The sequence below is a fragment of the Leptonychotes weddellii genome, chromosome 13 (assembly GCF_054177405.1).
Source record: "Leptonychotes weddellii isolate Sample4059 chromosome 13, ASM5417740v2, whole genome shotgun sequence".
NCBI classification, from domain to species: Eukaryota; Metazoa; Chordata; class Mammalia; order Carnivora; family Phocidae; genus Leptonychotes; species Leptonychotes weddellii.
In genome coordinates, this window is record NC_138381.1 from 59,938,608 (window position 1) to 59,954,363 (window position 15,756).

General features: G+C 44.0%; 2 protein-coding genes across 23 annotated transcripts in view; one reads left to right on the top strand and one right to left on the bottom strand.

Annotated features, from left to right (window-relative positions):
• The window catches only part of DEPDC5 (DEP domain containing 5, GATOR1 subcomplex subunit), a 122,333-nt gene extending 120,370 nt beyond the window's left edge, over positions 1–1,963 (bottom strand). For 12 of the 13 annotated variants that reach the window (XR_014139732.1, XR_014139733.1, XR_014139735.1 and 9 more), the window contains exons 1-2: positions 1,912–1,963; positions 947–1,070 (exon numbers count right to left, since the gene is read on the bottom strand). Coding sequence is in view for 9 of the 13 variants with exons in the window: in XM_081801751.1 (XP_081657877.1) it covers positions 947–1,004 (58 nt within the window). In the remaining 4 variants the exon portion in view is untranslated. Of the gene's footprint in view, positions 1–946; positions 1,071–1,743; positions 1,863–1,911 lie in introns of those variants that run through there. The other variant, XM_081801746.1, reaches the window with a different exon arrangement.
• A 3,454-nt stretch (positions 1,964–5,417) lies between these two features.
• PRR14L (proline rich 14 like) overlaps positions 5,418–15,756 on the top strand; it is a 56,048-nt gene continuing 45,709 nt past the window's right edge. The window contains exons 1-4 of one of the 10 annotated variants that reach the window (XM_081801756.1): positions 5,465–5,592; positions 6,161–6,373; positions 7,344–7,466; positions 13,765–14,290. In XM_081801756.1, the coding sequence (XP_081657882.1) occupies positions 13,817–14,290 (474 nt within the window). In that variant the 5' untranslated portion in view covers positions 5,465–5,592; positions 6,161–6,373; positions 7,344–7,466; positions 13,765–13,816. The other 9 variants (XM_081801757.1, XM_081801762.1, XM_081801759.1 and 6 more) reach the window with 9 other exon arrangements.

The following is a 15,756-nucleotide window of genomic DNA, read 5'->3' on the forward strand; positions in this document are numbered from 1 at the left end:
CATTTTAGCAGAAATTGTGTTTTAAATATAGCAATGCCTGGTATATCCTTGTCCTGGTAATTATAATGGTTATATTTACTGAGTAGCACTGAACCTGGTACTCTACTAAATACTTTACATACATCATCTTACTCAATCCTCACAAACTTTATGATATCGAAACTAGTGTTTTCCCTTTTGGGGAGTCCTTGCCCTTGGGAGGCTTACACATATACGAGAGCAAATCCATAGTAAAATACAATTTTAAAAAGACTCATTATGTTGTTAATTCCAATTTCTGAAGCAAATAAGACTGTTAGGACAAAAAGGAAAATTATTCCTTTACAAAAAGAAAAATCAAATCATATTACTAATTGCCATCCTATTCTTCAGATTTATAGACCCAAGGTACTAAGAAAAACAGAGAAACTTTCTAATGTGCTTGAAGTTGTAGATAAGGTAAACTAGGGGCTTGCCTGAGGTCACAGGGAAAGTTAGAGGCAGAGCTGAAAAATCTGGTTTAGTACAGAACAATATGTTTGTCCTGCCCCTTCTCACTATGCCTCCAAGCCAGGCAAAGTTTCATGCTTTGATCATACCTGTCTAATGTGTATCTACTACTGCTCTCATGTAATGTAAGTTTCTTTTATCTGCCAAACCAGTGCAGACTAGAATTTTATAAGACGTATGCAATAAACATGTAATATAAAATACAAATAAATGAAAGGTAGTAGACTGGCAACACTCACAGTGTTCCTTAAAAGTCAGAATACAAATGCTTTTAGCAGGGGCCTCTGCTCTCTGGTGCTACTGCCCTCCCTGCAACTATATTATACTTGCTGCTTCACTCAGTTAAGTTGCCTCTAGCCTCTATTGTCACATGAGTCAGTGTGTCATTTTCAAGGCACTGGACACACCAAGAACCTCAGCCAATTTACACAAGCCCCAAAGACCAATCAATACTGACCACTGCCCCCAAAGCCCTTCTTGTGGATGACGAGTTTGTAGACCTTTGTTGTTCTCATCTTGTACTGTTGTTTCCTTCAGCTGTTCCAAGCTTGGGGGAGAGAAGTCATCTTGCCTCTCTGCCACTGAAACACAAAAAAGCTAGAATGTCAGACTTTTCCTTGCAATTGCTCTTTGATTTTAGGCCATTAAATATACTGGTATTGTTCAGAGGAGCGGTAGCACCAACCCTTGGATGAAATCACTCCTCCAATTACAAGGAGGGTTAGAGGACAAAACAGAATCTGGGAACTAAAGGGAATTTGGGCCAGGGTCTGTTCCAACCTCCAAGAAGATATTCTATCACACCCTAAAGGGAAAACCTGTATTAAATTGGGCACTCACTGCCTTGTCTCTAACTAAAGCAATAACACCCAAATACTAAAGAGATCTTGAAAGAGGTTAGCGCACTCATTTTGTAGATAAAGAAAGGGTGGGCCAGAGCAAGGGACTTGCCCAAGGTCACTCAGACACTGAGACACTCCCACCGTTCACGTTTCGCGGTCAGTTTCCTGGGCAAGGAGAGGATAAACAGGAGGCAGGCAGGGCTTCGTTCCCTGAACGTCCATCTGTACAAACTCTCAGCAGCTCCTCCTCCCCACCCTCATTTCACAGCTGCGGCCACTAAAGCTCAGAGAGGCACGGAGACTTGTCTAAGATCACACAGCAGGATGGGGAGTGGGGTCAGGACTCGAACCTGGGCCACCACCCCCTCCCTCATACTCCACAAGCCCGGGCCCGGCGAGCAGCCCCACTCACCCGCAGCTCGGGAGCCCCTTCCCTCTTCAGGCCGGGGCTCCGAGGGCCGGACCCTCCCGAGGTCCCCGCGCCTCCTCTGGACGCCCCGCCCTCGCCCCCACAGCCCTCGCGGCTTCCGTGCCCAAGCTCAAAGCTCCTGCCGGCCCGCCCCAGCCCCAGAGTGCTCACCTGAGAACCCGCGCAGCTCCGGTGGCTCCGCCCCGCGGCCCCGCCCCCTTCCCGCCCACACGCCCCGGGCCGCTCTGGCCCGGCCTCCGCCTCATCTCGGTGTCCGCGCCACTTCCCCATCCGGGGCTCCCGCCAGGGGCGGGGCGTCGCCTGTGGCCTCTAGCTCCGGCTGTCCGCTACGTTTCCCGCTCGCTGGCCCGACAGCGGAAAGGAAATCCTTTTCTTCCCAGACATTCTCAGATAGATCCATGCCCAAAAGCTTTGTTTCCGATTTAGTGATCCCCCAACAGGGCAAACTCAGGCGAGTCTCCCCGAATCTGTAAACGAAGTTGTGGACCCTCGCCTGGTCTCACGGGGCTACTGAGAAGCACAAAATAGTTTCTGCGAGAACTTTTGTAAAATGCAAAGGGCTGAGCACTTGCGACTTAGTGCGATGGACCCTGCTGGGAAGTATTCACTTTGAGGTGTGCTTTTCAAATCCCTCGAAACCCCAAATGAATTCCGTTCCTCCCTGGTTATAATAATAGCTACCGTAACTTTCACAGACATCCTTATGAAATGGTCACATCCCTATTAGGTGGCAGGTACTGTTGTATTTCACAAAAGGTAAACAGGCAGGGGACACGAAAGTCCTCAGAAGGAAGCAAGGATGGATCCTGTCCCAGTCGAGTCTAACTGGGCTCTGAAGGCTGAGCTTTTAACCAGCATCCTCCACACACCCAGGAGCTCAGCCTAAGCCCCTGTCAGGACATCTTTCAGTTCTCAAGAAGAAAATCAAAGCTGTGTGGGCTATGCCAGAAACTCGCCAAGGGCTCCTGACAAGTTGCCAGCTCCATCTAATTGACTTACGGTTTTTGGAAATTTTCTGAATGTTTAAAGAAAAAAACGCATACCACAAAGGAGACGGGAGTGGGCGAAGGCAGGGGAGGGGAGGGCTGAAGACAAGAGCTTCCTTAAGCATCCATACTTTTACTTTAGGATTCAGAAGTTTAAAACCTATAAAATGTAATTTTTTATAAAAGTAAGAACATGTAATCAAGTAGACCGCAACAGTTACAAAAACTTTCAGTGATAAAATGTTAACTATAAAAGATTTTAATGTTGCTAATTCAGGGGACACATTCAGATCCCCCTGACTGTTTTGTTAGCAGCAGTGGCTGGTGGGAAGTCCTTCCATTCCAGAGGGACTAACGGGATTCTCTCTCCCTGGCCCTCAAGGAAATTTGATTACATCTCCTGAGAGATGTCTATAATTGGTGTCCTATCTTAGAACTGCAAATATTTCACTTTTTAATTTGGCAAAAACTTGTAAGAAACCTTGACAGGGGGTGCCTGGGTGGCTCAGTTGCTTAGCGTCTGCCTTCAATTCAGGTCCTGATCCAGGATCCAGACCCTCATCAGGCTCTCTGCTCAGTGGGGAGCCTGCTTCTCCCTCTCCCTCTGCCTGCCGCTCTGCCTACTTGTGCTCTCTCTCTCTGTCAAATAAACAAATAAATCTTAAAAAATAAAAAACAAAAGCCTTGATAGGTTTTGAGCTTTTAAAAAATTGTCAAAGGCTGGTCAAGGTTAGTGACGGCTGGAGCAGTTAGTTCCTGAACTGGGGATCTAGTCTAGGGGATCCTTGATTCTAAGATCGCTGTGCTACAACCACCTGCACAATAGCCTGTTTTTGGCAGCGTGGCTTTGCACCAAATTCTCTTTTCTCAATTTTCTCCCTTGTCAGATGGAAATAAGAAGTACATGTATTTCCTTGTTCAGAAAGTGTTTGAGGACCAAATGAAATGAGGGACATGTTACATTAGGTCTTTAGTGGGGCACAAAATATTAGGGCACAAAATATTAAGGAGATGTCAAAAAAGCTCAGGGAACAAGATAATATTTAAAAATAATTTTTTAAAATAAAAATTAATACAAAAATCCACTATTAACAAAATATCACATTAAAAAAAAAAACACGAGATCAGGGCTCTTCGGTGGCTCAGTCAGTTGGGCATCCAACTCTTGACTTCAGCTCAGGTAATGATCTCAGGGTTGTGGGATTGAGCCCTGTGTCAGGCTCCGTACTCAGAGGGGAGTCTGCTTGAGGATTCTCTCTCTCTCTCCCTTTGCCCCTACCCCCTTAAATAAATAAATAAATAAATATTTTAAAATAAAATGAAGACAAGATCAACAATGGTGCTGGGCAGTCATGCTAGAGCCTGAGGCAAAAAGACAAACCAGTAACACTGGGTTTCTCAGATCCCCTTCTATAGGCAGGTAGTTGCTTGAGAAAGAACTGGACAATGTGGATACTGTAAATGTAGAAATGTTTTAAAGTGAATTTCTAGTTAAATCATCCCAGTACCATCTGTAGTAGCCTATGTATGAATTGTACACATATACAGATGATCTATGCATTCACAGGCTGTAGAATAATAGGGCTGGCATTTGGGTTTATATACCTCCTGCCCTGACCAAAAGTGGGAAAACCACTATCTTGGCCAAAATGGTTCACATGTTGACTGGCTCAAAGACATCCTGATCAGAGAAGAGAGAATTAAAATCTCCCATAAACCTCCAAACCTCTAGTTCTATAGTCAGCCAGATTGATAAGGTCCAAAAAGCAACAGATTTCTGTGTTTAATACAAGGCTGTGTGATTTGGATCAAGTTGACTCTATTCTCTGAACTTCCTTAATTCACCGCCCCCCTTTTTAAATATTTATCTGAAAGAGAGTGCATGCAAGCAGGAGGAAGGGGCAGAGGGAAAGGGAGAGAGAATCTCAAGCAGATTCCCCACCAAGCACAGAGCCCCACATGGGGCGCAACACAGTCTCAATCCCAGGACCCTGAGATCATGACCTGAGCCAAAATCAAAAGTTGGACACTTAACCGCCTGAGCCACCCAGGTGCTCTTTTGATTCCCTTTTGAATAAACCTTGTTTCCTTCCCTCAAATGTCTGTTGAACGTTTACTTGTGCCCAACACCACGCTAGGTGCTGACCACAGAATGATGAACAAGCATGGGAAGGGACATATGATGAACTAATCAATAAATAGATGCAACGTGACAATTTCAGCCAGTGTTTAAGCCTTGAAGATATTAAAACAAGATGCCTTTCAGGACTGGAGGCAGAGGTGCCTTTTAGATTTAGTGGTCAGTGTGATTAAAAGGAGCAGGGCACTGACATGACCTCACACTGATTCAAATTATAAAAATATCTCCTGGGCTGCCAGAGAGAGTCCCCTAGAATTGCAGCCATTCGGGCCAGGAAAATAGTGGACTGGACCAGGGTAGCAGCAGTGGAGACAATGGGCCCTATGGTTCAATAAGTGCTGGGGCAAAACGTGTGTTCCCCTTTAAGAATCCGGACCGCGGGGGCGGGGCAGAGAGCTGCTAGGGCCCGCCCAGGGCCGGAGGCTGGACGCGGGAAGGGCCGCCCCTAAGATTGCGCGCGCGCCATGCGGGGGCGGGACTTGGGTGAGCCCGCATGGCTGGCTCGGGCCCCGGATGAGGAAGTGCGGGGTGGGGGTGGGGGGGGCTCGAGGAGGAAGAAAACCATAGAGACGAAGAGGAGGTGGCGGCTGGAGCGCCCCCGGGCTCTCTCGGCTCGGTAGGCTCAGGTAGCTTTGGCGGCGACGGGGCTGCGGCTGCAAAGGCCGAGCTGGCGGGGCGAGCGCGGGCCGCGGAGCAGGCCTCGGGGTAAGAGGCCGGGGGCGGGAAGGCTTCGGGCGCAGCCGCCCCGCCTCACTCCACCCTGAGGGGACCCTCCGCCTGGCGTTGAAGGGTGAGGGGGAGCCCGGGGCTCCCTCCCTCTTGGGGCGCTGAAGGGAACGGAGGCTGCTCTGCGGGCGGCGGAACGACCGGGGGAGAGGGAGGAGACCAGGCCCCGCGTCGCGAGGGGGAAACGGCTTCTCCAAGTCATGGCTCCGACGGGGGAGAGATACTCTTCAACCTCGATACGGCGGGGGACCCCCAACTTCTTGAGGAGGGCGACGCCCCTTGTTGTGGGCGTACGCTCTTCCCCAGCTCCTGTGCGTTTGTCAGCGGCGCGATACCCGCTCCCGGGGTGTGAGAGGGCGATTCTAAACTTATTTCAATAGGAGGGGTAGTAGATAGCCCCTCAACAAGACCTTTCCCCCGATTTGCTCAGCGCTCCCCAGATGAAGAGCGAGACTCAACTTGCCTAAAAGTGTTGGGGGGGGGGGTCTTCCTTCCCTGTAAAAGAGAGACTTACCTTCTTTCTTTTATTTTTCACCTTTACCCCTAGATATAAAGAGGAAGACCCTGAATTTTCTGTGTGGTATTAGAAGTCAGTCTCTTATCCCCCCACCCCCAATCATGTCCACCGACGGAGCCTCGCTTCTCTTCCCTCAAGTCTCTTGGTGTGCAATGAGCTCCTTTCCCTTGCACAGTTAAGAGCATGGCGTCTGGAATGTGGTAGTTGCAAGTCTGTCTCCCACTTCCCATCTTCGTGACCTTGGTTAGTTGCTTAACCTTTCTGAGTCTCAATTAGCCCATCTCTAATTTGGGTCCTCTTTGTAGAGCATTGTCTTGAGGGCTAAGGGAGAATTTGTGTAAGTGCTTAGGACATTAGTAAGCTTTTGGTAAATTGTTGCTGTCATTGTTACTTAATTTGCTGCTGCTGTTTTTGTTGTTTTTAAAGAAAACTAGTTATCTTCCATAGAGACCCACATTTTTCCATGCATGCCTCCTCCCATCCCCACCCCCACATCACAGGTGTTCAACCCATCCTTTCTCACTGGAAAGGAGACTTTTACCCACCCTGGGGTGGAGAAAGGCATATTTACTCCCTTTAGATTCTTCCATGCTCCCCAAATTAACAAAAGAGGGCCTCAGAATGATCAAGAGAAAAGACTTTGTTTTTGGAAACAGGTCTATAGTCCAAGAGGGAGGGAGGGCTGATACTAAAAGCCAGCCTTCCCTTTGTCCACAGAAGCTATCACTTCTTCCTGACTGGTTAGAGATATCCTCTCCCACTCCCCCTACCTGCTGTAGTGATTAAAAAGCTTCCTGCTATCTGCACACCTCCCCCTCCTCAGAGGGAGCTTCCAACTTCTTTTTTTCTCTCCCAAGAAAAATAAGACTCTGTACCTTTGAGAGGAGGACTCTTTCCTGCAGTGTATTTAGAGTGGCACAGATGGTTTCCTTCTCTTCTTCCTTTGAAAAAGAAATGAAAATCTTTTATGCAGAAAGCCTTTGTCAGAAATCAGGAGCATTTTCGCTGTTTCACTCCCCATGTGGAGACAGAGGGATCCTTTTTCTGCATGCTAATAAAGGAAGGAAAAAGGAAACAGTGCTTGATGCTTTTGAGATTTCCTGCACACTCCATGTTGAAGAGCTGGGCCCTGTTTAGTATATAGACTTCCCTACCCGACTTTCTGTTTGTCTAGAGATCTCGTTAAAAGATTCTTCTTTCTCTGTCCCTCAAGAAGAGGCCCCTTCTCCGAATGCCCTCATGGAGGCATTGGCTACAGTGTCCGAATCTTGGAAAAGAAAGCCCCTTTCTCAAGGTGAAAGGAGTGTTGTGAACTTCTGAGGGCCTGATCGATTTTGTGAGTATTGTCCCTTGACACAAGTGTGGCAGCACCGGGTGTTACTAACTGTTCTTCATTTTGAGCAGCCCTTTTGCGTTGGAATTAAAGACCTTCAGACTGGGGATTATTGGGCACATGGTTTTCTGTTCTGCTGTTTTCTTTGTTTGATTCTTTTTTCTACATTTTACTCATTGCTGTAAACTTTGTACCCCCAGAACTTTTGTTTTAGGGAGTGTTTGAACTACTAAGCTGAAAGGGCCACTTTGTCAAATTTGTAGTATTATAAAATGTATTCTAATGAGATTGAGAACTGCAGCACTATATTTTCTTTTTTTCATGTTTTTGTTATTTGGTAGGATAGGAATTAACACTGCCACTAAGAAAAAGCTTTCCATCTTTTTTGTGTGTAAGGTGTTCTTAAATTATCTCCTATGCCCTGAGTGTCTGCAGTGGGGCTAAGTTGGAACTCTACCACCATTATTGGTATCTATAGATGTACTCTGAGAAACAAAGAGAAATAAAAAAGTTATCATTTTTTAAATTTTTTTTGAAACATTTTATTTATTTAATAGAGAGAGACACAGCGAGAGAGGGAACACAGCAGGGGGAGTGGGAGAGGGAGAAGCAGGCTTCCTGCTGAGCAGGGAGCCTGATACAGGGCTTGATCCCAGGACCCTGGGATCATGACCTGAGCTGAAGGCAGACACTTGACAAAGTCCCACCCAGGCGCCCCGAAAAGTTATCATTTAGGGTCATGGGATGTTTATGGGCGGCAGGACCCTTTGAGGTTATTTTGTTTAACTTGTTCTTTTTACATGTGAAAAACAAGCCCAGGAAAGTTAAGTGACACATTCAAGGCCATACAGCCAGCAGGATAGGGACCCTGGTCTCTCAATTCGGAGACTAGCAACTAGATTGCTTCCCAGCACCGCTGTTGGATTTGACATAGAAAGGTTTTGAGATGATTGTTCTCAATTCAAAAGAATTTCTTCTTTTATTGGGAAAACTGTACTGCATACTCCCTACAAATATGGGTCTTTTTTCAGGGATAAGTCCATTCCCTAAACAATCTAATTCTCATTTGTGTCATGGTAAAGATGACAAGCCAGTAGCAGTTGTAAGAGTTGTTTGTGAATCTATGATTTATTTTTTGCTTATACCTCAAACTAGATATTTATCCACTGTGCTCACCCAGTAGGTTGGTTATAAGTCATTAGTAAGGATTAAGCTATAAATCCCTGCCTTCATTTTATGAGCATATGTAACTCACTGTTTTCTCTTCAAGTTTACTTAACGCTTTAATGTAAAAATTTTTATGGTTGAGGCAGAGAGCTGACATTTGGAAAGATACTGATAAAAATAAAGGGCTAATACACTTACCAGTTATTCTTTATTCCTATTTGGATCTTGGGAAAATATTTTTTAAAATGTTTTAACAGAAGAAATACATATTTACTGTAAAAAAGAAAAGTAACAACGTATAAGTTGTTTGTGATCTTCTCACTCAGGGTAATACTGTTAATATTTGGATTATATTCTTTCAAACAGTTTTCCTATGTTCATATTTTACCAAAATTAAAGAGTTTTGATGTTTAGTTTGGTAAACTATCCCAGGCAGCCTTCTTTGTAGAGTTATGTTTCTCTACACCATCATTTTAATTGTTCCAGTGTATTTAGAAATTTAAAGAATTTGAATGTCTTGTTAAAATTTTGTTCTGTTCCTGCAGTCTGTAACATTACCAATATTTTTTTTTTTTTAAGATTTTATTTATTTATTTGACAGAGAGAGACACAGCGAGAGAGGGAACACAAGCAGGGGGAGTAGGAGAGGGAAAAGCAGGCTTCCTGTGGAGCAGGGAGCCCGATGTGGGACTTGATCCCAGGACCCTGGGATCATGACCTGAGCCGAAGGCAGACGCTTAACGAGTGAGCCACCCAGGCGCCCCCATTACCAATATTTTGATAGATGGCTAAAATAAGAGTTTGGTGGTGCAAGCTAGTGAGCTGAGAATAATTTTAATCTGCTGCTCTAGACTTACATCTAAATATTACTTCAACTCTGATGGTTCCAGCCGAGATACTCCCTGTTCTGGGTGACTCAACTGCAGATACTGCTCAGAAACTCGAGGACCCAGGATGGGGCAAGGAGAAAAGGAGAGAAGTCTGTTTTGTTTCAACAGCCAATGTGCTTAGTTGTTTTACAGGTTGAAAGTTCTTAGAATTATATTTTTATGAAATAGAAGATTCAAAAGATGTTTGGCTTTTGAAAATTGGAAGTTATTTGGGGGGAACCAAAGCTTTAAAAATCTGTTTTGACCGATGCCAGTTTACAGCACAGATGCATGATAAGAAATGTAACGGCACTGTTTTCCTTGAAGAATATCTGGAACCAGTCTATGTGATTATTAATATTGCCTCTTCATGATGCAGATCTGTTTAGTAAATGTGTGTTTGTGCATGATCCTGTGTTTAGAACAAATCTTGAATTAAGGCCATGGGGATGGAAAGGAGTGGGATTTGTTAGAGACACCACGGGAGTTGAGTACGTGGGCTACAAGTGCTAATGGAACAACAGGTGGAAGGTCAAATGTAGTTGTTTCTGGGGGTTCAAGTCTGAGCTCTAGAATAATGGGGGTGTTGTTACTGAGAGAGGCAACAGGATAAAAAATAAACATGTAAGTTTACTGAGAACATCTTACTCATCTTCGTTTCTCATAGCTGTTTGTATGTAGTAAGACTCAATTATTCATTGGGTTGAATGGGTTCTATCTTAGACATGTGAAGTTTGGGAGGGGTACCACCCTTATAAATGAAACATAGGTCAGGAATTTGAGAAAAGATGGGGGCTGGGACAGGTGTTTTTGTTTTAAATCAGCTTTCAGATATAATTTGCATATCATACAATTCACCAACTTAAATTGTACAATTTAGTGGTTTTTAGCATAGTCACAGAGTTGTGTAACCATCACCACAATCAATATTAGGACATTTTTATTGCCCCCAAAAGAAACTCTGTTAGCAGTCACTTCCAGTTTTTCCAGCTCTCACTAAGGAACCGCTAATTCACTTCCCAACTCCATAGATTTGCCTACTCTGGGTATTTTTTTTTTTAAAGATTTTATTTATTTATTTGAGAGAGAGAGAGAGCATGAGAGGGGGGAGGGTCAGAGGGAGAAGCAGACTCCCTGCCGAGCAGGGAGCCCGATGCGGGACTTGATCCCGGGACTCCAGGATCATGACCTGAGCCAAAGGCAGTTGCTCAACCAACTGAGCCACCCAGGCGCCCTACTCTGGGTATTTTATATATATGAGAACTTATATGGTTCCTTGTAACTGGTGTGTTTTACTTACCATAATATCTTCAAGGTTCATCCATGTTTTTTTTTTTTTTTTAAAGATTTTTTATTTATTTATTTGAGAGAGAATGAGAGACAGAGAGCACAAGAGGGAAGAGGGCAGCGGGAGAAGCAGACCCCCCGCTGAGCAGGGAGCCCGATGTGGGGCTCAATCCCGGGACTCCAGGATCATGACCTGAGCCGAAGGCAGTCGCTTAACCAACTGAGCCACCCAGGCGCCCCTCATCCATGTTTTATCACAAATCAGTATTTCCTTCCTTTTTACAGCCAAGTGATATTCCATTGTACGGATGTACCGCATTGTTTATCCATTCATCAGTTGATGGCCTTATAAGCTGTTTCCATTTTTTGGCTATTGTGAATAGTGCTGCTCTGAACATTTGTGTACTAGTTTTTGTGCATATATACCTAGGAGTGGAATTGTTGGCTCATGTGGTCACCTATACTTAAAGGGACAGTTTTGAGTCATCCACATAGAAAGGCTGCAAAAACGATGAGATCATCTGAAAAGTGAAGCCTGGGAGGCATGTCAAGGATTAAACTTTTGAGAACACTCATACCTTAGTGGCAGGTAAGGGAGAGGAGCTCTTGAGCATGTGGTGGCAAGAGACCCAGGGAGCCGATCTCCATCAACAAACCTGCTCTTCTACAGTATCCTTTCCTGCACTTACTCTTCTGGTCTGTATGTGGTGTGATAACCAAAAACTGGATTGTATCTGTTGTTGGGAAAGGGAAACTGAACCAAATGAAAATGAGGACCTCCTCCCCTTTTTTGGCATCCAATAGTAATTCTACTTTAGCTGTTAACCCCCACATGCACACACAGACACTAAGTGGCCTAAAATCTAAAGTGCCTCTAAAAATATCCAGGAACTAGAGGAGAAAGGGGAAGATTGTAGCTCCAGAAAGGATACGTTTTTGTCAGCACCATTTATGAAAGTGTCTCATTTGATTCTCACCATACTTCTGGACACAACAGTTTCTCTCTCCTTGCTGCTTTTTTGGATCCAGATTTTTTCATCAGCCTTCCTGTGTTCTCTAAACTTAATGGACCGACAGTCTGATTTCCTATAATTTCTAGTATTTAAATTAGTATGTCATGTTATATACTTTTACTTTTGGGGAAGAGTCCTTCAAAACATTAAGGACACCCAGTGGGTGAAAGCATAGGAATGTGCGTAAGTAAACTATCCACCACAGGTTGGAAAACCAGAAGAAAGGCAGAATGGTCCAAAGTGAAAGGACCTGTCATCTGTCCCGCCTCAGCCCCCAGCTTCAGTCTTGATAGCACATGTCAATGGATGGGATCTTCTGTGCAAGGAGGAAAGGTTGTAAACCCATGAATAATCAAGGAGCAGGTGCTTCTTGACCTGGAGGTAGAGCAAATGCCTTTTGTATAAGTGACGTATGGGCTCCCCCCCAGAAAATCAGGGCAGGAATAGAGACAGGGTCCAAGGAAACTGGAAGGCAGCTATGCTCACCACTATACCACCAACGCAGGGTCCAAGGAAACTGAATTGTAAAGATTTACATGGTGTATTGGAGAGTCCCTCCTGCTCAGAAATCTGAATGTGATCAATGGAGAAAAGGTGAGACAACTCAATAGTCAAAATTGTTGGGTAGCCAACAATGGATTTTACTTGTATGTAGTATGTTTATTTTGGGAAGAGATGGATGTTTGAAAGTGGTAGGAGTAGAAATCTGCTGGCTTTCTGAACCGTCCTTTCCTGTGTGTATTTTGGCCAAAGGGATTTGCCATCAATACCTCAGGTAAATCCTTGTTACAAACTCAGTTGCCAGAAAATTCTCACCTTTTCTCTCCTTTTATTAGGATTAGGGAAAGCATCAAGAATGAAAGCAAGTAGTATCTTATTTGGTTAACCAGTTTCCACCTTGGTTAGGTCAAAGTGGATTTTGTTGTGGAAACTGCACACATTTGGTAGGCTAAAATGGAAAGGTTACCAATCAGGAAACCCTAGTTCCAAGTGTACCATTCCCTAGCTCTGTGTGTGTGTGTGTGTGTGTGTGTGTGTATGTATGTTTTAACTTTAATAACGTAGTTTTATGAACTAAACAAATATACATATTTTAGCAAATAACTCATGTTTCCACTCTCCAGTGCAAGAGGTGGAACATTCCCAACACTGGAAGCCCCTTGGGTATCCCCCCCCCACCCCACCCCCTCAGATAACCCTGTAATGTTTTAGGCAGGTCATTTTTACCTCTTCAGTGTGATGTTAGGATCTATAACGGGATGGTGATAGCTGCTCTACTTTGCTCACAGGGTTGCGAGAATCAAATTAGTTGTGTCTGTGAAGGCACTTGGAAACTGAATAAAAGAGAGGATTCTGCTGAAGGTCTGGTTTAGTAGTGTCTTGTGCCAGTCTGGGTAGACACAGCTCAAGTGTTTGGTAAGCAGTAAAGGAATGGAATTCTGTTGTCTCTAAACTTGCATAGAGAATTATTCTTGAGGAAAAGTCAGTATATCAAATTCCTCAGAATCCCTCAGTATATGTTTATTGCACAAGTATTTACTGAGTACCTTCTATGTGCCGAGCGCCTCTCCCAGCCAGTGGGGATAACAGCAATGAACAAAACAGGCAAGGTTCATGCCCTGAAAACAAGTAGAAAATCATCTTTATCTTCTAATTTACATCATTTCTATCCTTGGATGCTCAGACATGTCTTATTCTCATCTACATTTGCTGGCCCTCCAGGTTTAAATTGAGAATTGTTCATAAGGCAGTATTTGAATTGAGATTAGACAGATGTCTATTAAAGGCTTAAGGTATTTATTTTTCCACTAATTCACAGTCTTTAAGGAGGATGTTTTGGTGCCAGATTGTTGTCAGCAATTGAGGTGGAATTTTTTGTCCTTATTGTAGCCAGTTTTAGCTGAAACAGCTTTCTTCTACCCTGCAAGGTTTTAAACTTTTATCCCTTCCTTTGATTTGTGTCAGGGTGAACCATTTGATGTAAAAGACTTGACTCCATAATCTTCCATCTGCCCTAATGCTGTCATCCGGAGTAGAGACTCAGCCAGTTCCACTTGATTCCTCCATGTCTGCCGTGGTACAGGAATTATACTCTGAACTCCCTGTGAGTGTCTCCAAAGAGCTTCATGCTGACCCTGAGCCAAGTGTGATTCCAGATGTAAAACCTGGAGCCTCAAGCTCTCTTATAAGTCAGAGTAGGGCAGTGCCCTTGGAGCTGCAGAGGACTCGTGCGGAAAGTTGTTGTGAAGAAACTTCTGGCGCCTTGGATCATGGGGGTGAGCCTGGGCGGTGTGGGCTGGTGGACTCCACAGCAGGAGGTTCTGTGGCTTCTGGGATCTTGGATAGGGAAGAGAAAACCAAGAGCATGGAGCTAAAGGTCTTCAGAGATCAAGGGGACCAGGCGGAAATTTTAAGAGACCCCTGTGAGGGAGCAAAGGAAGACCCACATCAACATTCCACAGCTACTGAAGAAAAGATCAGCCCAAGTCAGGTAAGGCATGAGATCTCAATTCAGATGAGTGTGAATGACAGCTTTCCAGAGTAACACTTCACATGATAAAGTACAGATGCTGACAGGTAGCTTATGATTTGTTCTTGAAACATTTCGAAAATGTTGAGTTTGATGTTAACTTTCTTTTGATGATTTTTTAAAACATTTGTGTCACATCAGACACTTGAAGAGAGCAAGTGCTTATCTAATGAAAAAGTGTCACTTCTCAGCAGCTACTGTATGTGGAATGTTGAGTCTTATGGTAGTCATGTGATATTTCTGCATCTGATTTTGAGAAATGATGGGCACTCATTCCTTAAGTTTTGGTAGCATCACAAGTAGGATGGAGGGATATGTCACAGAAATATCTCTTGAGGGACTCTGCTGACCCAGGTAGGGCTTCATAGGATGGATACCCTAGAGGGGTCTCCATATTTCAGGAGCTGGTCCTTAGCTTTGCAGGTCCAGAAACTTGACTTTTATTTTTTGGTATATCAGAGGTTATCGTCTCCAAAGGACTGACCCATGCTAATCTACTTCATGAGAGACTATAAATCAGAAAGCCAGTTCTTTAATTCACAGTGAAAAGTGGAATCATTACTTTGTAGGAATGGTCACACTGGCTGATCAGTATGTCTTCTCCCTGTAGGCAAGCCTACATGGAAAGTGAACTCGCTCTCTGTAAGTGTGAAATTAGAGTAATAGGGTTCAGGTAGGTAAAACTAATGATCAGTGAGCTGTGATAGCCTGAGGAACCTAGACTCCTAAAGGAATATACCTGCCAAGTACACTAGAAAACTTACTTTCTCCTCTGGATGGTGCCTTAGACCAGGGTTCAGCAAACTTTTTTCTGTACAGGGCCATTTTAGACTTTGTAGGCCATAGGGTCTCTGTCGGAACTACTCAGCTCTGCCCTTGTAGCATGAAAGCAGGCATAGATAATACATAAATGAATGAGTGTGGCTGTATATCAGTAAACCTTTTTTATAAACACAGGTGCTGGCCCATGGGTTATAGTTTGCCAACCCCCGCTCTAGACCCACAAATAAATTCATATTCCCTGGGCTTTCTGGGCTAAGCTCCATTTCCCACTATATAAATATGTCATTTGTTTACACAGGTTACAGGGCAAAATTGATTGTTGTTAATAGGTTTCATACATTGACTGTAGTTAGGAATAGGTGAATCTTTAGATAGCAGTAATTAAGTAACATATCAGATTTTATGCTATGATAACCTACCCTTAAAAATATAAGTGAGGTAACAGATTCAGGATCTAAAAATTTCTTACTTCTTGATATGGTGGGCTCGGTCTAACAAGATGAAAATTTTCTGTAATTTACCTAAATCTTCATGTAATATTTGGTATAAAATAAAAGTACGTATACATAAATTATGAAGTACATAATGAATACAGTATATATATATATATATATGCCTCCCAACCTAAGATCTAGAAAATTACT